Source organism: Argiope bruennichi, chromosome 9 (genome assembly GCF_947563725.1).
Source record: "Argiope bruennichi chromosome 9, qqArgBrue1.1, whole genome shotgun sequence".
NCBI classification, from domain to species: domain Eukaryota; kingdom Metazoa; phylum Arthropoda; class Arachnida; order Araneae; family Araneidae; genus Argiope; species Argiope bruennichi.
Genome location: NC_079159.1, coordinates 8,011,752 through 8,035,761, shown reverse-complemented (window position 1 = coordinate 8,035,761; position 24,010 = coordinate 8,011,752). Strand labels below are relative to the sequence as shown.

Below are 24,010 nucleotides of genomic sequence, written 5' to 3'. Positions count from 1 at the left end.
ATTAATTATCTAATTAATTTCGCCCGTTAGGGAGACATAAAAACAAAAACGTATACTATTTTGCTATGTTGGCGATACCTGAACATATAGTGGAGACAATTTTAAAAATTTCTAGTCAATACCGAAAAACCGGTATTTAAACTTGTGAAAACCCGTATTACAAAATTGCATAAATGGATCAAAATACCGGTATTCGGTATCACGGTATTGCAATCCCTAGGTACCACGTGTGTTCAGAATTATTTTCTTATTCCTACACATGAGTGTTTTATACTTGGTAATATAAGGAAGAAGCCATACATGTATTTTGGATCCTTTTTATCATCCGACTGAAACTAAATTTGGTAAGGAATAGTTGTTTTAATTCCAAGATCATATTCCAAACTCCATTGATGTAATTCGTTGAGTTTTGAAATTATCGTTTTTACGATGCTATAGACTGATATACAAATTGGGTTCAAAATTTAATGCAGACCTGTACATTTAGAAGGTAGTTTTAGGTTCATTAATTCAACTGTTTATGTATTCTTATAAAAATATCATTTTTTGTTATTGTCTAACTCATTATTTCAAATGCCAGTTGTTTCATGTCTATATTTTATTCTTCTGTTTTTAATATTTTCTCATATTTATCAAAGTTTTCTATTAAAAATAAAAATCTGTGATGCTTCGATATATGCGATCCTTGTAATAAACCATTTTATATGAAAGTTCAAAATGGTACAGAAATATTTCCAAATATTGCACAGAAACTTTAAGCAGTAAAATTCTTGAATAGCAATGATAAGTTATGAAGAACATGCATTATATGTATCTCGTAGTACAGCATGAATGAAAATTTAAAATCCAAAATAGTCTCTCATAATATTGCAGCTTTCAAGATGAGGACCAGTTCCATAATTGTCTCCCTTGAAGTCTGTATCGATATGAACAAAAGTGGGATTTTCCTTGGAGTATTTTGGCCAATCAAAAGATTCGCTCGGGACCCTGTAAATAAAAAATAATAATTAAAAAAAACCCTTATATATAAGGCAAAAGAAAACAAAATTGAAATCTGCTATCGCAAATTCCAGTTATCAAGATCAGAACATTATTTTTTAAGTCACGTGGTATCAATCCGACAGAAAATCATCATGTTCTCATATGACTCATATTTCGCAATCACCAACATTTAGAAAATTGATGGTTTTTGACCATCTCATAATCAATCGAATTCTAAAGTTTTCACGAGGCCAGAATTTTTTTAACTTCCCATTTTCTCCTCTGTGCTTCTTTGGCCCTCTCTTTATTGGCCAGACAAGATAATCTGGTACATGGCGGACATTCGCGCTAAGTTGTAACTTTTGTTCTAGATAAGTCGCCAAATGTGACAACCTTCTTTATCATTTTCCAATAACCCTAAAAGCGAAAAATTATAAAACGATAAATCGTCAATTTTCTGCCCGTGCATTTTGAGGCTTCAAATATCTCAAACTAAAACAGCATCATGTTTTCACATGATAATGAACTTCAAAAATGTCACTAAACTGATTGCATTTTAAATGTATTAAGTTTTAAGGTGTTAAAAGGGAAATCAATTTCATAATTGTAATTTTTAAAATTAGCCTCTTTGCCCACCAGTTTGTTCCCCATATTATTTAGAAAGCTAAACGATCAATATGGAATGCATTTTCTTTATATATATATATATATATATATATATATATATATAACCCACTGTTCTGTTTGTTATTTAATATGACCGAAAAAACATGAATTTAATTGAATAATAATGCTGCAAATTAAAAAGAGAATTATTATGAAATATCAGCGGGAGCAAAAATCCTGTTACTGTATTCATTATCAGTAAAAACACGTGATTAAGTGTTCTGATGGATGAGTTTAAATTCCATCATAGCATTTAAAAAACTTGTATCAAAATGAATGAAATATTATTTAAATTTTAAAAAATTGTGCAAAAATAAAATTAATATCATTAAAAAAATTTTTTTTTTCTTTTTTTGGATCTTAAGATTATGTTTGTAAGATAATTATTCTGTAAGATATGGACATCAATTTCCGTGGCAACTCGCAACGATTACTCAGTTGGTAACGGTTAAGCCCCCCCCCCCCTCTTTTTTTTTAAGCTCTATTAACTTTCGGTTCGATTTTTTTTTTTTTTTTTTAGCTTTATTCACTTTTGGTTCGAAGTCCCTTTCTTGATTTCATTTTTATATTCTTTTCTTCGACTGAATGTACTTTTCGAGTAACTCAGCAAATCATTTCTAGAACGTTTCTAATAATATTTTGCAGCTCCATTATTAGCTAAGCGTAGCGTTGGATCAATGCAGCTGCAAAAACATTCATTGAAACAGTCTGAAATTCATATGACTTACTTGTATTTGATTGTTGATTATTCAACAATAAGTAATAATTTACATTTTGTATGTGTAAAACATATTTTAACAACTGTGTGGCCGATATGAAGGAACTTCTGAAATTTTGAAACTTTAATTTATTTCAGCATGGGAGACATAATTTACGTACAAAGAATAAGAGGTAAGAAATACGGCAGTCTATATCGCGACACAAGAACAGAAGAGCAAAAGAAACCAAAATGTTTCTCTTCAATAGTTTTACAATGAGATTTTGATAGGGTTTTCTTCGACGTGTATCGATTTAGGTAAAGGAATTATAGGGAAAAAAATGTTGTAAACATTAAGGATTTGATATTAGATGAAAATTATTTATGAAACGATGCATGAAATCAATAAAATATGTGATAAATTAAGCACTCCTCATATTAACTAAATAAATTTGAGAATTAATTACTTATTCAATGTATTATTACATCGCTAATATAACTAATTACTTAGTATATTAGGTTTTACTTTGTGAAATAATATTGTCACGAAGATGCAAAAAAATAACATGTCACAAAGTAATACAATATCAAATTTATTCGCTTTAAGCTACTCCTAACAAGCAGGTTAAGAAAAATGATCCTACTGTTTGTGAAAACACCAAATTTATATCTTCACAGAAGAATCAGGAATTTTATAGAAGTTTATAGAAAGTTCTAGGAGCTTCTATTACATTAACCAATGAATAACAATAAATTTAAATTAAAGTCTAACCTTAAATGTAATGTCGTTCGGCTGAGATTTGAAGCGCGGACCTCGCGCTTCGCAAGCTCGTATTTTACCTCTCAACCATACTAACTATGTTCAGATTTTCCTTTTTGCGACAATATCTTTGTGAAGCTAGGTATAGTTTTCATTTTGTGACGAATGTTTAGTAAAATTCTATTATATATTTCATTACGCTTTTTTTTAGATAATTTAAAATATTCAGTGTCCAAATCATTTCAACGTTTTAAATCTCTTATAATTTTGCATATTCGCTTAATTAAACTTCATTGAATACAATTATGACATTTGTCTAACATTGTTGTTATTATTTTATGACTAGTGTCATTTTGCTCCTAAACAGAGAGTTCTATGAAATTACTTTTTAAAACAGAGTTCAAGACTTTAACTGATTCTATCTGTCCCTTGTCTCGTTATTTTACAAAATGATGAATTTTATTACTCTTACGGAAATATAAATATAATAATAACTTACCCATTTTTTGCAAAGTTTGTCCAGATTTCAATCATTTTCTGGCTCAGTTCCACCTCAGCAGGTTCATAAAGCAGGGGCTTTCTTATTGGGCGCCCGAAGACAAATTGGATCTCCTCAGTGTGTGCCACCCCCGCCCAAGGTGACCAGACGGAGTTCCTAGGTCTATGAGAGAACAAATAATAGTAGACATCATTCTCTCTATCAGCATAACTCTCGGCAAAGTAAACTGTCTCGCACAAAATATAGCTGTCCCCGTATGCAGTGTAAACTTGCCTATTGATAGCGTCATAGTCATCGCCTGGTACACTACCTAAATAGTTTTTAACATATTTTTCAGGATCATCAAAGCTGCCGAAAATACTTCGAATCATGTTCTCCGCGTGAGTTTTGTTGATGATGGGATTCTTATCACCAAAGAATCCGAATACTTCAGGTTCCGCTGTGGTAACCAAGAATGATCCTTCGTCTCTGGTGTTGCCGATCAGGAGGGGGAATTTGTGAAAGTTGCCCTCACGCATTTCATCCAGGAAGTTTCTGGGAATCAGGTCATCTCCGTACTGTGGGAAGAAGGAGGCCGTTGCTGTTGGATTAAATGACCAAAGGACACGAGCAAGGTGGGCGGCCTTTTTGCCTAAAGTGCAAAAAGGAAGGAGAGAAAAGGCATGGAGTACATTTTTTTATAGATGTACTGAAATGAGTTTGTAAAACTAAACTTTGAAATTACAATTAGGGCTATTTTTATTTCACTATATGCTTGATGCAATAACACCAAACTTGACTTGACCATAAAATGTCAGTCCATCTAGGGCAGCCTTTAGAGCAGCGGGACCCAATTAGGGGGGGGGGGGAAACTAGTCACAGTTATTTCTTTTATGTTTTAAGAGTCTAACGATTTAAAATTAAGAAAAGAAGCAGTGGAAGCACTTTTTTCCTCGATTTTCAGATATATTTACATTATAAAACGTATTTTATGCTTCGCAGTATAGCGAAAACAAACTGTCTAAGCATTTTTTCTTCTTTTTTTACTATTAGGGAGCAAAATTTCTTGCAAAACTAGAGTTTTAGTGAGAAGTTTCACTTTTTTAATTCCGTTACATTATTCAGTTGTAATTTTCACATATTCACGGGCAAACAGATTGGCAATCATTGTTTTTCTTGAGTTTGACTTAAACTACAATACAGCTTTACAATTATGAAGATAGAACTTAATCTATTTTTAATTTTGCCTTTAATCTATACTATATTCTTTCATTAATATATATGATTTTTCTAGTTCATTTCTGAGTTACCATGCTCAAACACAAACAGATATAATTTAAAAATTTAATCGCTGTCTGCATTTTTTTGTACTATGATTACAAACTAAATTTCATCTTTGGGTTTGAGTTATTGTATTAGATAGACTAAATTTAAAGAATGACATATTTTTCTGATTGAGGGAGGTCTAAATGGGGAAATTAATCAAACTCTTGAGGTTGAATTTAGTGAGGATTTTAATATCTTTCTTTTATCTATTTTATGTACTAGAAAGTGAAAAAAAAAAAAAATAGGTTTTTAAATTCTTTAATTCTACGTCCGCTGAAAAGGCGTACAGGGCCTTTGTTCTGTTTAATCACGCTCCTATAATATCATTGAATTGAATTGAGGGTCAATAACATTCTGGTGCTTGGGGCCCAGTTGGGAGCTGTTGGTCCATTTGGCTAAAGAGCGGCCTTGATTTCAATAATAGAAAATTTATTGACACAAAAACAATGAAGTTCAAGTTTATGTGAGTTTCAAGCCAAGTTTACTAATTTTAATTTTGGAATTGATTGTTTATCTTAAAGGAATGTGTGGTGCTACAGAAAAGTGTGAGACAACACACTGTAGAGATAACAATAAGCAGTTACTTTTGTCATGTGATTGTGGTATTGTGAGGGAAATGATACAATTGGAATAATTTAGCAAAATATATATTTTCACACGTGTATTAATAAAAAAACCATTATTCATAACAAGATAAAGATAGCTTTTTCCTTATCTGAAGGAAAATGCACCCATTTCTCATTTTGAAACTATTCGAAGTTTACTAAGGTTGGATATTGTAAGTCTAAATAACAGTTACGTAACCATGCTGACGCTTGGTCTAAAAGGTTTCTACTCTAATAAAAGAGCTTGTTAGAGTCTGAACTTCGCGACTGCAGGTTGCGAGAATGGAAACACGATTTCATCGTGAAATTATCTATCAAAGTGGTTTTGAGGCTTATTAGGCATAAAGCGGTCAAAAATCTTCCTGCTCTGTTGGTTTGGATGTTTAGGGAGAGAGAAATACTGGCACAAACTTGCACATTCTTTCCCAAAATAGATTTGATGTAGTCTTAAAATCTATGTTTGTTTTATTAAATTAAATTGTGCTACACCAGTAGACTGACGTTTTTTTTTAAAAAAATTGGCCCAATTCAGATTTAACAAACGCATATTTCCGGTTACCGCTGAAAGCGAAACTGGAACTAAAATCCTTGGATCATGATTTTTAGACGCTAACATCGTTATGGTACATATGGTTTTATAACTGGCGTGAAATTTTCTATTTATTCTACTCAAAGTTATAAAATTTTCTATTTATTTTATGCAAAGCTATAAAAGTTTCTATTTATTCTACTCAAAGCTATAAATTTTTTTATTTTACTCAGAACTATTACATTTTCTATTTATTTTACTAAAAGCTGTAAAATTTTCTAATTATTCTGTTCATTCAAAGTTTTTTTTTAATCTTTTACGGGTAAGATCTTATTTTTCAAATTGTTTTTATTTATTTAAGGAAGTGTTACAAAATATGGTACAAATCATGCTTAGTGAATTGATCGAAATTTGCAAAGATACATAGAAGAAATATACTTTGTCATTTTCAAAAAAATTAACGTATGTTCGAAAAACCTCGGAATTTTTTTTATTCTATTTTTTATTCACAGAAAAAATTCCTTTGATAGGTTTAACAACTCCTTCCCCTACCCTTTAAAATTAATAAAATTTTTAATTCTAATATAATTATTTTTGCATCATATGATAGAAATCTAAAAAAATGACGCATAAAACTTATTTTTCATAACTCATGAATGTTTATAAATTACATTTCAATAAGTTAAATATTTTGAAAAAGATTTCATTTTATTATCTTTATCACTCAGTTAATAATAATACATAATTTATCGGGGGGAGGTATTTTTTTTATCGTATCTATATTATTGTATAAAAGTCCCGTAAAAGTTTCGTGGGAAAGTTAAGAAAATAATTTCAGTTTGTGATAAATTTCTTCAAAACATAAGAATTATTATTAGCCTCATCGACTTTTCATTTTAATAAATTTCATATTAGGTGTTTGCATGTCAAAACAGAAGAGTTATCATTAGCCTCATCGATTTTTCATTTTAATAAATTTTATATTAGGTGTTTGCATGTATTCTGAACACTTTTTCACTTTAAAAAGGTATTTATTGAGAAAAATTGGTACGATATATATCATTCAAAATATTTTCCATTATTTTCTGCAACTTTTCCCGCTTTCGTCCAATAAGTCTTGCAATTGATTGTCTTCGAATTTTTTTGGTCAGCCAGACCGTTCTTTGTCATTGACATCGAATTCTGCACTCTTAAATCGTTGAAACCAAAACCGACCATTGGGACATGACGGATCAGGATCACCATATGTTCCTAAAAGTGCCTGATGGGCTTCGGCAGCAGATTTCTTCAAATCGAACAAAAAAAGTAATGAATGTCGAAAATGCAATCTGGAGCGTTCCATGATTGGGGCCTTTATACACTGAATAACTCATTAATACTAAATGTAAAACTTTTAAGATAAGAACAATAAAGCAATAATAAATTGGTAAAAACCCAAAAACACTGTCATTTATATAGATACTTGGCATGTTTATCAATAGATGTCGCTTATTAAAATACATGAAAGCACCTAATAATAAAGATCATAACAAATGATTTGATTATTGTTTTACTTCTTAGGCAGCTAACGACAGATTGCGGATCATTCTCAACCGTTTGAACTTGAGACGCGCAACCGACGGCTTCGGCCAGGCGCTGAGTGAGTGCCAGATTAGGTTTCAGTTGGTTGGACTTCAGAAATATGGATGTCCCACTCTCCAAAATGGCTTTGCTGAACAGACCTTGAGTGAGTGGCGAAGTACAGAGCAAACTGATGGCCATGGCTCCTGCACTCTCGCCAAACAAAGTGATTCGGTTCTTATCGCCGCCAAATGACTCGATATTGTCATTCACCCACTGCAGGGCCATCACTATATCGTACATGCCTGAAATAAAACAAACAAATACGACTCAGTACTTTACACTTCCTTTTGATTTCCTGTATACCAACTAAAAAAATAACTTTAGCAATTTTTTAAATTGGAGTTGAGGACTTTGTATTAATTATCCCTATTAACATAAGATATTGTATAATGTCTCCATGATATTTATTCGATAATCTGAGTGGATGCTACGGAATCACATGGATGTCTATTTTTTACTAATAAGACAGGTTCAGCTGGCAAATTCAGTGGAATTCGGAAACTCTAAATAAGCTTCGTACTTGTAAGACTGTCATAGAAAACTGGCCTTCTATAAATAACCGAAAACATGACACAGTTCGAACTCGTCTGAGAATCGGTCAGATTCACATATAGACATCTGTTATTAAATGATCAATTGCCAACTTGCCCATATTGTGATCGTGGAGTAACAGTTTATCATATCCTTATTGAATGTTTATATTTTGAGCGCTTGTTTTACTTCAAAACAGCAGCAGCGACTTTGCCCTTGTTACTTGGTAAGGACCCACATAAGAATCTTTTTGTGTCGTTTTGAACCCTATAAGATTTCAATCTTCAGTTTGAACTCATTATCGTAGTTTTGTCAAGACTTTTTGTAGTTTCTCATCAATGGTTATTTTTTGTATCATTTTAATAGAAACTGTTTTTATTAAACTTTGAATTAAACTATGAAATAAACTTATTTGGCGCAGTATGACATTTATATTGGCTCTTGTTCTATAAAAACTCAAAACCAAACCAAATTAAACCAAGACAGGCTCAATTTTTAAAAAAAAATAATTTCAGTTCACTGTCACTTGATTCATATAATCTAAAATATTCCTTTATCATTTCTATAATTTTTATTTATCTGAGATATTTATTTCTATGATATTTATTTTATCTGAGAGGATCATATAGAGGATATTTCCCAATTTTTAGTTTGAAGAATACACTCACTTCCTATGGGCAGACGCACCGTTATCTGAACAGCGCCACTCTGCGGCGTGGTCTATAACGATGCAACCTCAGCTGAGAAACGAGGCAGTGAACATCAGATTTTAATAATAAATCAATATTCAAAACGTTTATTTCCTTAAAGAATTTTATATTTTTTGTAACATTGATTTAATAAATTTAATTATCTTTATGGAACTGTGCGCTGCCTTAGTAAAAATTTGATTTAGACCTTCTGAAAGAATGAATTCTATCTCCAGATAATATAGCTGTATATTTGGGTAATAAAGGCGCTGCCTGTGAGCCTTATGGCAGATATTTTGCAATATTTTGGCATATATAAATGCAAGAACCAATTTTGGCCAAATTTGAAAGAATGACCGGATTTTAAAGAATTATATTTTCAAGACCATTATTCATAGTATAAATATTAATACCTCAAAGTAAAGAAAGATGCTCTGAATTTCATTTTTAATATCTCTTAACTGTTGATAATATAGTTATTTCCGCAACTATATGTGGATAGCACAAATCTTGTCTTTCAACAACATGGGGTGCCGTTCCATTGGGGTTTGCATACTCATAGTCTACTTAAATGAGGAGCTCTCATTACGTTGCATTGTTTGTACAGATAAACACTTAGAATGGTAAATCAAACTTCTTCACATTGGTACTAAGATCTTGAGGTTTTATCTTTTTTTTTATTGGGGTTGTAGCTAATTTATAATTTTCTCCTCCCCTATTGAGCGAAAACTATCAAAGAACTCGTCAATGCTGTATCGAGCACAATTGACTATTTAAAACTTCAAAACTCTTGGGGGGAAAAATGGAATTTTTATCATGTGAGAGCATGATGTTGTTTTAGTTTGTGGTTTTTGTAGCCTCAAACTGCATGGGCAAAAAACTGGTGATTTATCGCTTTTGAGGCATCCATTTTTCGCTTTTAGGGCTATTATAAAATGATAAAGAAGGTTGTCACATTTGGCGGCTTATCGCCAACAAAATGTAACAACTTGGCGCGTATATCCGTCATATACCCGATTATCTTTTCTGGCCAATAAAAGGCAGGGTTGGAAGAAGTTATCGACCGAAGAAGCAAAGGGGGAAAAATAGGAATGAACGTGAAACAGCGAGGGGAGATCATTTTTTTATATTGATTTTGGGTTCCTTAACAATATAAGTTGAGTTTCGGTATTTTTTTTTCTTCTTTTTTTCCACATATCACTGATTATATTATGTGTAACAATATCAAAATTATTACACATGAAAATATGATGTTTAATATCTTGTATTAGTATTCATTTATGCCCTGTATGTCATTAAAATCTTATGAATAAAAGCATCAATCTAATATGAATTTTAATCTTTACTCCAACATACAAGTGCGTATGTAGTAGCAGAAATCTTTTTCGCTTTTGTATATTTTTCGGGCTGAAACAGGCAACGCGACAAGAAAAAGAAACTCTATTGCATTTCAGATTAAGTATAAAAAGGTCACACGAGAAATGGTAATGCATAAATATAGATGATGTCAGTTCGAAGCAAGTTCACTTCTTTTTTAGGGATTCATGAATATGTTTTGATAATATACAGTTTAAGGAGAGAAAAAGGTATTTTTATTGAATGTTGATAGAACATCAACATGAAAACAAGCACCTTCACACTTTGATTTTAAATCATTGATCTCTTATTTCAGTGTTTTCATCTGTTTCACAATTTTTTTTTTAAATATCAATTACAAAAAAAAAAAAAAAAAAAAAAAAATTATTTCTGAGATAAGCGTCTTCAGAAATCAATACACGTATCAAATCAAAGATGATCTATTTTAATAGAAATTTTTATTGATATACTTTATAACTGCGGAGAATATTCTTTCCAACGAAAAAAAAGTGATCCTGCCCTAATTTATAAATGAATTTGAAAGTTGTTTATATATTAGAAGACAAGAGAAACCGTCATCTGCTATAGAACGATACAGTTCTAATTAATAGATCTTTAGTGTTTCATCGATTGCAAAGAAGTTGCTGTTTGTTTCTGTTGAATTTTGATTTTTATGTAACGTAGCCACTCTTATAATCTAATTTCATTTTTTAATTAAATTACTACAAAATTTTGAATTGTTTTTCAAATTACAAATAAAATTTATTTAATTCATCACCCGTTTTTTACTTGATTTCTTATATAATTTTACCATTATTCACAGTAAGTCTTTTAATTTGAAATGAAATTCTTCCAAGGAACTATATGTAATTAAACGGCGAATTTGAGACATTTCAATGCTTTTTACATAGAGAGATTAAATGTTTAATTAATTTTAATGTTTTAGAAGAGATGTTGCGAGTAACGACCTTATATTCAGGAGTTTACTTTCCTGAAGTTCTTCCGAATTTGAAAAATGAATCTTCCTATTTAATTGGTCTTACCAACATTTCCTGGCGCATCTTCCGTACCAGAAGTTAGAAATCCAAAAATGCCCAATCGATAATTGGTGGTAACCACAATTACATTTCCATGGACCGCCAGTGCACTCGCATCATAAACTTCCAACCGGCTGGATCCAAAAGTGAATCCTCCTCCATGGACCCAGAATAAAACTGCCAAATTACTTCGGTTTTCGGCATCAACAGTGACATAAACATTCAGATAAAGACAATCCTCACTTTTGCCTGGCAGAGAGTCAGCCCAAGGAAAAGGATATGTCGTATACTGGACACAGGCTGGTGGCAACTTGGTGGCATCCAAGGTTTTTTTCCATGGCCTCACAGGTTTTGGTTTTTGGAATCTTAGATTTCCAACTGGAGCCTCCGCAAAAGGTATGCCTAAATATACCTCCAGAGGATCTCCATGGACGTCGTTCATAAAGCCTTGAATGTGCCCTGAAGGTGTGTACACATGGCAACCAATTGCAAATCCAAATGTTATAGCTAATATGAAAAGTACTTTAATCTTCATCTGTAATTATCGAATGCTGGATTGTCTAAAAAAAAGGGAAAATGTGAAAATAAATGGGCTTAAAATTAGAGAAATCTTTCACTCTTATAGTGGATATATATTATAATATCTTAGAATATTTTCTGATTCGGAATTAAAAGTAAAAGATTTTAAACACAACCACCCCCAAACACAATTCGTACATAATAAGACAATTGCGATTATCCTCTGGCTCATTGGTAGCAGAAATGTCACAATTTAAAAATTTCCTTCTGCCTATGAACTGGTATAGTGCTTAAAAATGTATCCAAACTTTGCAAATTTCTAAAAAAGCAGTTGCCACATACTGAAATTTGAAGATTTTTGTCGTCTTGGAAACAATATTTCCTAAAAAGATATGCATTTTTTAATTATAGAAAGCCCATCCTTACTGGGTGCGGCGCTTTATTAAAAAATAATTTAAATAACAAAATATATCAAATAATAATTACTTTTACTAATAAATAAATTTCAACTTTTTGCAGCGATTCAGAGGGGAAAACGCTTATTGAAATTTTCATTAATGGGCCTCAAGTTTTCTACCTTAAATCTATCCCATTCCCGCCGAAGCGATTGCTTTAGAAAGACCAAACTTTTGTGTGGTCTTTTTGGTCCACGGAAGTACAGCAGCTTCTATAATGTCCCACTGGTACACTTTTTGATTTATTTTAACGCCCTCATCCACACGAAATCAGCGATGTTTTGCCGCTTGCGCAAATTTCACCCCAGACCATAACCGACTTTGATGTTGGCGATGTTCAACAATTGCCGAGGTCCTTGGAGCGTCTACAGACCAAATCTTATCGATCTGGGAGTTATGAGTTTATTAGACGGTAAAAAGCTTCTCATCAGTGAAAAGGAATCTCTTCCATAGCTGACTTGTGGCTCGTTTCAAAAGTTTCTGGCTTCTTTTGAGCCGCAAGAGTTTGTTTTCTTCAGTGGGAAGCTAAATTTTTGGAAACTTGTAAGGCGTCAGTCCAAGCTCTGTTTTTTCCATTAGCCGCACTGATTCGTCACTTATTCCCATTTCATGAACAATCTTTCTCATGGAATCCCTCGGATTTTGATGGCATCGCGATTGTTCACGCGAATGTAGCTTAACGCCGAACTTGGCAATCTTAAAATTACGGCAACTCCTTTACCCGCCCTTCCGGTCGAGTCTTACAGGGGTTCATTAGAAGGTTGACCCGCATCGGCTCCCCAGCCCCCGCAGAAGCTGTAAACAACTTTAGTTTGTAAGGCTTAACAAAGCCAACCGCAATCAGCCATGTATTATATGAACTACTCACCGCAAAAATGTATATAGTTGTAAATAAAGAAGTTAAGCAAAAGTACAGTCCACTGCTCACTTCGATTCACCATATTTATGGTCCGTGCAACCGGAGGAATTACTAGAAAAAATAATCATGGCTGATGCTCAAAGACCAAAAACATTTCTCTTAACAGAAGGAGAGGTAGTATAAAATCCTCTTTAACAAAGCTGAACTCTTTTATCGAAACGGATGATTCAAAGGACTTTATAGTGTATCAAACTAAACTGGATAATCTTCTCAAGATTGAACAAAACCTAGAACAGATAGAATACTTCATCTCAGCCAAGGATTCCGAATTATAAGAATTGGAAGAACAGTCTGAAAGACTGGAGATAAGCCTTAAGAAAATATTAGCCTCTAATAATGAAGTTTTTTCTGCTTCGAACTGTAATTCTCGTTCTAATGAATCATCAAGCAAAACAGAAAGCATTAGTTTCAGACTGCCTGAAATTCCGCTGCCTAAGTTTTCTGGTCATTACCAAGATTGGCAGAATTTTAAAATATCATTGACAATAATGATAAATTGACTGAAAGTCAAAAGTTATATTATTTAAAATCAACTCTTAGCTGTGCAGCCGCAGAAATAGTGACAATAGAAGAGAGCTATACCAGTTTGAAAAACTCTCTGAAAGAACGTTTTGATAATAAACGATTATGCGTTCAAAGTCATTTCAAGGATATAATAGCTTTAGAAATTCATACATGATCAATATTTTGATGAAAAAACTAGACAGAGAATCAAGAAGACAATTTGAACTTTCTTTGATGTTATCTAATTTACCTACATCGCGCGAATTCATTGAATTTTTAGAGAAAAAAATGTCTTCTTGAAAACATTCAAGGTAGCATTACCGCAAAATCAAAAGCGCAACAAGAATCATATAAAAAATCACATTCATTTTTTGTAGGAAATGATTCAAAGAAAGTGTGTATCGCATGTAATAAGCCTTTACATCCTTTATTTAAATGTGAAGCATTTTTAAAATTAAATCCTGTATATAGACTAAGTATGGTCAAAGGTACGCATTGTACTAATTGTTTATCAGATTCTCATAAAACGAATCATTGTCGCAGCAATCACCGTTGTAAGATCTGTTCTGGCTTTCATAATAGCCTTCTTCATAATGATTCTTTTACAAGAAGTAAAAAACAACAGCAACCAGCTTCAACAAATAAATCTAGTAATCATCAAAATACTTCCGATTCTAACTCAAAAGAATTAGCCCAAACAGAATATCTCCTTCTCTCTGTTCGCAAGATCAACGGAAAACAAAAAATGCAAATTCATCTATGTTGCCTACCATTATTGTCTCTATTAAAAACGCTACTGGTCAGAAAATACCTTTACGAGGCATTTGTGACACTGGGTCTCAGAATTCCTTTATCACTACAGAAGTCGCGAATAAAGTAGCTCAAAAAATATAAAAATATTGTAACTATTTCCCGTATCAATGGAAAAACGAGTCAGTTACATTCAAAAATGTTTGCAGAGATTTCAAATAGCGATGAATCATACATCAAAATAGCTCAGTTGCTCGTCATTCCAAAAATTACTGAATGCATTCCTTCAATAAATAAAAAAATAGAAAAACAAAGTTTACCGGATGGATTCAATTTGGCTGATCCTATGCAAGGTCAAAGGGCAATTGATATATTACTTTCAGCTTCTTTCTTTTTTGATATATTAATGCCAGGGAAATATATTTCAGATAATCTGATTTTACTGAATTCGCGTTTCGGATTTATTGCTAGCTCTGCAAAAGAAGGAGAGTCAGAATTTAATCATAAATTCTGTGGTCTTGTTACACAGAATGATAATTTAGAAAAAATAATGGAACGATTTTGGCAAGTTGAAACATTACATGAAAATCAATTTTCTTTAAGTGAAGATTCAATTTATTGTGAGAAACATTTCAAGCAAACATACAAACGCAATGAGGAAGGTAGATATATTGTGGAAATGCCAATAAAGGAGAATCCCCCTGTGTTAGGTGAATCAAAAGAAATAGCGCGAAACAGTCTAGGCAGTTTAATTAAGTTTAAACAAAACCCCACATATTAAAAAGCTCTATTCTGAATTCGTTGAGGAATATGAAGCTCTTGGTCACATGGAAAGGGTAGTGGAAGATGAATTACCACGAACCAATAATTTTTTACCTCATCATGGAGTCTACCGCGAAGGATCCACAAGCCCTAAGATTCCTTCAATGCTTCAATGCTATTCCTTCAATGTCTTCAATGCTAGTGATTCAATGCTCAATTTGAATTCTTTAAGATTTTATCTGGTTTAAAGATTTTATCTGCAAAAAAATTTATATTTTAAAACTTTTAGAATCAGCATTCTTTTGGTTTCTATCTTTAAAATTATTCTTTTTTTTTTCTTCTAAATATTGTTTGCTCTAATTGATTGGGATGAATTGTCAGCTTTTAATAGCATATTTTGCTATAATGAGACTTACATATGGATTTAATAGAAATTTGCCAATCGCAAGGATCAAATGATAAATTATATTACCTTACGATTAAAAATGACTCATATTTTCACGAGAATTAGAGTAATTAGTAATAAGTAATCTCGTAAATGAGCAGTTATGATATATTTAACATTCGTTTAAACTTTTAATAAATTTTAAAATATATCTTATTACATTTTTAATTGCTTTTTCTGAAATAGTTAACTTATTTTGGGAAACAATGAAATTATTTATTCCATCTATTCCAATTAAGCAATGGCTATGTCTGGATACTTAGTATAAATTTTTTTTAATACGGTATTTTATTTAAAATTTTAAATACATTTGATGGATTTAAGTTTTTTATTTATTATAAGCAATAAAAAAATTAATATTCTATATATTGTTAATTGCATTATTTATTCATAAATATTATGAAGTGAGAACATGGTGTTTTGGTTTGGGGGTTTTGACACCTCAAAATGCACGGGCGGAAAATTTTTGATGTATTGCTTTTGAGACATCATTTTTTTAGCTTTTAGGGTTATTAGAAAATAATAAAGAAGGTTGTCGCATCTGGCGACTTAAAGCCAACGAAAAGTTACTACTTGGTGCGAATGGCCGCCATGTACCCGATTTTCTGTCTGGCAAATTAAGGACAGGGTCGTAAGAAGTTATCACCTGAAGAAGCACTGAGAAGAAGTTGGAAATTTAACGCAAAACAGCGAGAGGTGGTATCGAAAGTTATATATATATATATTGGTTTTATTTTTTAATTTTTCCAGCTGGCAAAAAAAGTTTTGAAGCTGGAATGGTTTTGAGATGGGGGGTGGGAAATCCCATCGCTTTTCGAAAAGTTGACGATTGCGCAATACTGTAATCACGTGGTCATTCCAAAGCAGTTTAAACCGAATTAAAAAGAAAACAATCTGGCTCCGAGAAAGAGTTTTGGAGTTCGAACAAATTTAAAATTAAAAAAAAAAACAAACAAAAAAAACATTGTTTTTTTAAATATTGACGCATGCGTAATCTGATAGTTACGTAATTGTTTAAAACCGGTTTAAACAGCTTTTTCAAGGGAAAAAAAATTCTGGCCTGGAAAAAAAATTTTAAAACTCGATTGATTTTGAGATGGTCAAAAACTATCACTTTTCTAAATATTGCTGATTGCGAATATGAGTCATGTGAGAACGTGATGTTTTTCTGTTGGATTGATACCACATGACTTAAAAAATAATTTCTCACATAATAACTTGAAATTTGCTATAGCAGATTTCAATTTTTTTTAAAAATTATTTTGAATTATTTCTTTAAAGAAAAGGGTACTGTTTAGGTTTTTTAAAAAAAATTTATTTATTTCAGTGGCATTATATCCTTTAAAATTCAGAAACAAAAAAATACATTTTTAATGCGATATTTTACTTAAAATCCAAGCCAGTTAGGAGGCTGTTTGCAAAAATTTCATTTCATCTGTTTCGATTATGTTTAAGTTCCATTTGTTTTTAAAAGATGACTGAATGAGAATTTTATAAAATTCATTCGGGCCATCACCTCATCTGCAAGTTTTTTCGTAACTTTCACATTTTATTAATTTCTTTGTTTTCTGCTATTAAATATCTATTATAAAAAGGAAGTGTTCTGTAGCTGTTCGTGTCTGAAGGGCAAATTCCAAAAGTTTTAAGCACGAAATCATTCCCCGGTATTGAATTTGCAGAAGAATTTCGTTTAAAAGTATCAGAAATGACAACAAGGTTTGAGAAATGGATTTTCCGCTCGAGGAAATTCTTATACAAGTTTAAAGTTTCCGCTAAAGACGAAATCAATTACTTGTTTGTGTTTTACTAGCGTGCAGTTTTTGCTAGAATTCGACGGAGATGAATTAAGAGTATAGCCATGAAAAGAGGCTAGTAATTATCTCAATTTCTTATAGTGGTAGACATTATTAGAACTACCGATTCTAAATATATATCTAGTTTTACCACACCCATCAAATTGACGGGGTTTTGATCATCATAGTAACTTTTGGCTTGGTTTATGTAAATAAAAGAATATAATTTAACAAAAACAACATTTTATATAATAATTCATTAACTATTAATAAAAAACAAGAAAAATCAGTTTGTATTTGCATTTGTAAGATATCCATTTAGAATTTTTTTGTTCTAAACTGAATCATAATCGGAATAAAATAGATTCCATTATAAACGGCCGCCGAACACTTTGGACCAATCAATATAATTTCATATAAAAACCGCAATTCAAATGTTTCCAGGAAATATATGTTATCGATGTATAAATGAATATAAATACGCTTAGATGTCCATCATTGATTAGATGTGCCATAAAATATTATAAAGTTTAAAATTGCTAAAGCCGTCATTTTGACAGGTCTTGGTATAGATATTATAGGTCATACTGATTATGAAAGTTAAAATGACTGAGTAAAAATGAGATAGAAATACGTAATTTTTCTTGTATTTCATTAAAAGCTGACATAAAGTTCTAGAAAAATTCATAAATTGTATCAAAATCTGTAAGCATGAAATTTGAAAACCATCAAGATGAAGGTCGGAAATATAAAATAACAATAAATATACAACTTGCTACACATTACTCAGTGTACATTTAGAAAACCTATATATTGCTCCTGTTAGCGCCAACATGACAGAACTGTTGACCTTAAAACCATCAGTAATCACGTGTTGAATTAATTTTTAGTGAGTTATCCAAACATTTGATGTTATTAAAAATTATGTTGAAACTTATCCCCTGAAAACAATTTTATTTGTTAATTAATTATACATTAAATGTTCTAAAATTCCTTTGTTCAATAATATCATTTTCATCGATTTCTGATTTTTTTTTAAAATTACTTAAAAATTTAAAATACATGGTAATGAATTCTAGGCAATTTTATTAAATTTTCATCATTAGAATGTTATTTTTATGATTTTTTTGACCACAAGTTTAAGTAACATTTTAAAAATTATATTTTGAAAATCAGGCTTAGTTTTATTGTGCATGTTTAAAAGCAGTTTTAGCTGTCAAAATTGCAGCAAAAATTAAAGGACAGAAATGGCATGCAGAAAATAAAAAGAGGGATAAGTTTTTTTCGGTTTTATAATTCATAAATAAAACCAAAGTAGCTTTTAAATAGCTATTTTTACATTATTAATTGTCCCTGGAATTCAAACATAACTAGTATTATAGAATTTTATTAAATTTTATAATTAATTAATTGATCTAAATAATTTTTTCGAAATATTATTGCTTATAATCGTTATAAAGTTTGTTGTCACAAGATGGTGCTTTTATTTTGATATAGTGCTTCAGTCTTGGATCAATAACTAATATCGATATTCTAACTTTTAAAAAAGAATTGGAAAAATGCATTGAAAGAAGTAAAAACAGTAGTATTTGTCCTGATTGATCAATAAACATAATGTTGAAACAGTCGCGAAATCAGAATTTTTGTGCAATCTCTGAATCGCAATAATTGTATTAAGTAAAATTTTCTTGACACCTAACGTTTTAATCAAAAAACGCTTCAATTTTATTTTTGAATAAAACTAACCAAGTTATGAAACTTTAAACTTCAGTGTTTTAGCCTACTGTAGGGGCTATTTCAAGAATTCCCTTAAAGCGTCATATAACAGTGAAGTTACAGAAAAATATGTTATTAAGTTCTAGATTTTTTTTTTTTTGATTATGTGACATAATAAAATATAAGACAGATTTGAAAGAACTGTTAGTTTCGGCCTATTTGCTTAGGATTTACTTATTTATTTAAGATTTTTGAACATATACCTGTTTTAAATACAATGCAGCAAGGATAGGGGGTCGTGCTCGTATATGTAGTGCAAAGAAAGTATTGTAATCGTCAAAAATTCAACTTGAGATTTTGACGAATCTGCCCATTTTAGACCTCCTTGAACTCGAAAAAATTTTTTTTAGAAAATATCTGCTGTCTGTGACAAAGATAACTGAAAAAAGGAGAATTAAACCGTGAAATGAATATCTTTATGATTATTATCTTTACATCGAATTTTTAGATTTCTATTAAATCTTGAGTAAAATTTGTTAAAAGGAAGTTGTCTGTCGGGTTGTTCTAATATAAGTTTAACACGATTAGGGATTGCAATACCGGTTCAAAATTTCAATACCGGTATTCGGTATTTTTTAAATCTTAATACCGGGATCATAATCTTCGATAATTGAACCGAATTCTTCTGAATGTGGATAGGTTTGTGGGTAAAAAATTTTAAGAAAAATTTCTCTAAACTTAATCAGCTTTGAATTGGTTATTTTTTTTCTTCTTTTTCATTTTTAAAATTATTATAATTATGTAAATACCATAAGAAATTTTTTATTTCGGTATGCCTATCTTCTGTGCGATTTTTCAATGTAATATATAATTCTTCAGATAGTGATGTGTGCTGTTCTTTCAATGACTGCAACATGAAATTTATTGTTGCATTAGCTGTTAAAAAATCGAATCTCTCAGACATAATGCCTCAATAGTCAGTTTTATTGGAAGTAGAGCTGATATAGTTGGCATCTTGTCATTATCTTCATTGTCAATATCACTCTTACTCTTACTCTTTTCAAAGTTGGAATCCGAAATTTCTATATCCACAGTATTTATATTCTTCTGTTCTTTATTTTTTTGATATAATACATCTATTACTCCTAAACTTTTTTCATAATTGTTGCCCCATCAGTCGTTATGGTTACAATATTTTCTTTCAGGGATAATCCATGTTTCGCTCATTTAGATTTAAGCCATTCATTATCTAATTAATTTCACCCGTTAGGGAGACATAAAATCAAAAACGTATACTATTTTGCTATGTTTCGCGATACCTGAACATATAGTGGAGACAATTTTAAAAATTTCTAGTAAATACCGAAAAACCGGTATTTAAACTTGTGAATACCGGTATCACAAAATTGTACAAATGGCTCGAAATACCGGTATTCGGTATCACGGTATTGCAATCCCTAAACACGGTAACTACAAAATGAAGAGAGCTAGATGAATAAAATTCGGTACACAGATTTTTCATCTATAGTGGAGACACCTGCCAAAGTTTAAGCCAAATCCAATGAGTGGTTGACTGTATGATGGTCTGTACTTTCAGAAACATGTAAACGCGATCATTCGAAAATGCAATGGCGCAAGTATATCAAAGCTGGTATGTAATTTTGTCACTACAAGAGTAGCTTTTCATCAAATGTTTGTACATTCGGTAGAAAAAAACATGTCTAAAACACAAATTCGATTTTTGGCTACTATTAATCGCATGTCACGAATGAATCGATAACGCACTCGCCTAGGATTACACGATAGATTTGTGGCGGATTGAGATGAGTGAGGATAGAACCTGGGACCTTGTGGTTTGCAGCCCAGTAACATGATTACGATACAAAAGCAATTGCTTGGTTAGAGTTGCTGTTAACTGGCTTATAAGCTATTCACTACAAATGCATCAAAAATTCTAAATTCACGCCTAAGATTCTTATTTCGTAGTTATTGTACGCTGATGTCATGAAAGGCGTTCTCTGTGATAACACCTTCTTTAAATTGGGGGGGGGGGGTGAGGATCATTCCAGCTCGTTTTAAAAATAAACAAGATGACAATTCATTGTAAGAGATTGAAATATTCTGGATTCATGAGCGTCAAATGATGCACCAAAGGATGATTTAAATTACTCAGTGTCCCTGGAAAATCTCGACAATAATGCTATCAAATAAGCACCAAATGCGTTTTTCTGTAAACGTTGTATGCGGAATATGGAAGAAGGCTTTAATCTAGTCACACTTTTGGGAAAAGGCTTGAACTTACTATTTTATTTGAATCTATTGAACTTAACTATATGGAGGAATGTTTTTTGCCATGGTATTCATCAAGAATATGGTACAGGGTGCCCTGAAATATACTGCTGATTTTCAAAAATGCATATCAGGAAAACGTTGAAGGTTAGAAAAACCATTCTCGCAGCAAATTCATGTGACAGGGTATACTTCTTTCCACCCACAGTTTTTCGTTTTAGTTCAAAAAGTTATCGATAGATGGCGATGCAAATCTCTTTTATCGATCTGCCCGCAAGCAAATCATGAAAATACTCAGCCTCAGAAGGGGTTACTGTTTTGACTTTAAAACAAGTGTTCTGTGACTGATTAGCAGTAGAGATCTGAACAGCATTTCTGTAGGAAAGTTTTGAACATGAAGTATAGACATGGCATAGAAACTGTAGGATTTTGAACATGACGTATTCGTTAAAGAAAAAGTTTTTTCTTATATTGGAATACCACCGACTGAGGGAGAGTGTTACTACAATAAGAAGAATCTTTCAGTGCAAATTCCAAGTCTCTAAGGGTCCGAAGCCGAATACAATAAAGCAATTGTATGAGAAATTCAAACGAAACGAACGAGAGGAGTATTTTGATAACTGTGTAATTGCTTTAAGTTACCCATGTTTCAAAGGAAAGGGAATAAATACAATGGCTATCGTATTCACCAGACTTAAATACTTGCGATTTCTTTTTTTTTTTTTGGGTGGGGGGTCACATGAAGGATGCGGCATCCCAGATAGATTCCCGAATACATGAGGACTTGAAGTAATAATGAGTGATGCATTTGCAGCCATTCCATCGATCACTTTTCAGAAAATGTCTACCGATTTCATCCTGCGATTCGGACATGTGATTGCGGCTGATGGTGGACATTTCAAATATACAGTACTGTGATTTCCATTTATTCAAATATTTCAAAAATTGTGTTGTGATTTTTAATTATTTCTTTATTTACATGTTTCGACGCCATCTACAGCGCTATCTTTCAATAACTTTTTGAACTAAAACCAAAAACTATGGGAGAAAAAATTTATTCCCTGTCTCAAGATTTTGCTAAAAGATCTTTTTTTTTATTTATTTTTTTTAACCATTTTCTTGTTATGTGTTTTTGAAAATCGTCGTCTGTTTCAGGATATCTGTATCAGCATAATGTGGCGTGAGCACTGAAGAATTTAATTTTTTTTACTGAATAGATGAATGCGCTGGCCCCAAATTACTCTGACGTCGTATCCGGCCTAATTACTTTCTTTTTAATTATTAACTAATTAAATGAAATTCAAATTAAAAAGTAATTAATTATTTCTTTAATTCTTTTTGTCTTTTAACATTCATTCATTTGCCGATTTTCTGATTTTTAAAAATTTTAATTCTTTATTTATTTTTAATTCTTTGATGAATAATTCTAAAGTTATTCAATTAATTTTTATTTAATTAATTTTTTTAATTCTTCCAAAGGTAACAAACATTTTTGGAATGGGATGTCATTATGAGACATTTTTTAGGGGGGTGGAGAATTGCCTTAAAAGCAAAATCTACTAAAAAGGATCTATTAATAGACCAGATATGAGGAATCATTTTCTCGTGGTCTGTCGCCTTTAATAATCAATTCCAGATCTAGGAAAAGACCTAGGGCTGCAATAGATAATATTTACGTTAATTTTCCGTCCGTAAAAAGACAGACAATTTCTAACTCAGTTAGTTGATAATCTGGTGAATTAAAGTTTTTTCAAAATTATTTTTGCTTCGGCCTTAGATAGATACGATGAGCAACACGCGTGAAATTTTTTGGACTTCTCCAAAAATAACTAATCAAAATAGTTATTTAACCCTTTCTAGGGCCGTGGGAAGTGTGCTTCCCACCAAATTTATCAATCTTTGTATGAATTTATGTAGGTTGGCATAAGTTCTGACACATTTTTTTAGAAAGGTAGAAACTTAGATGCTTATTTAGTCTTTTATTTTACACAAAATGATGTGTCTTGATTTGATACTTAATTATTAATTAACCAAATTAATTAATGAATCAAATTAAATTTATCTAATAAGCTAAATGAATCCTTTTTTTTATTCTAATTTCAAGCCTAAAAATATTTAACATAATATGACTAGGAAAAAAAATGGCCCTTTAAAGGGTTAAATCAATCCCCATAATAAAAAGGGACATGCAACGTAAATCCATTAAAGTTCTCCTATACTCCATAACTAATAAAAATATTTTTCTATTAGTAATTATATCATAACAGTAAATTTAATAATTATACCAAATTTCATGACGTTAGAGCTTTATGTGCTCGTCTAAACTAGTTTCAATGAATTTTAATCTTTCCATCACACTTAGAAATTATACTTGCTATTCTTATTCCAAGTTATGGCTTGGAGGTGTTCATAACCCCATTGTCACACCGCGAAACTCCGAAACACCACGACGTTGTCTTTTAATAATCAAGAGTAATTAAGAAATCTATCAAATTAAAAAAGGATTAGCAAATTATAAAAATTTTACTTACCCCTATTATTTTGAAGAATTGTGAATTTAAACTTCTCTGTCCATCTATG

General features: G+C 31.4%; 1 protein-coding gene across 1 annotated transcript; it reads right to left on the bottom strand.

Annotated features, from left to right (window-relative positions):
* LOC129983963 (acetylcholinesterase-1-like) lies at window positions 1-24,010 on the bottom strand. Its single transcript, XM_056093695.1, has 5 exons — window positions 23,962-24,010; window positions 11,285-11,838; window positions 7,596-7,907; window positions 3,604-4,234; window positions 1-987 (listed from the first exon to the last, which is right to left on the bottom strand). Exons 2-5 carry the CDS (start codon window positions 11,811-11,813, stop codon window positions 840-842), a joined length of 1,620 nt encoding a protein of 539 aa, XP_055949670.1. The 5' UTR covers window positions 11,814-11,838; window positions 23,962-24,010; the 3' UTR covers window positions 1-839.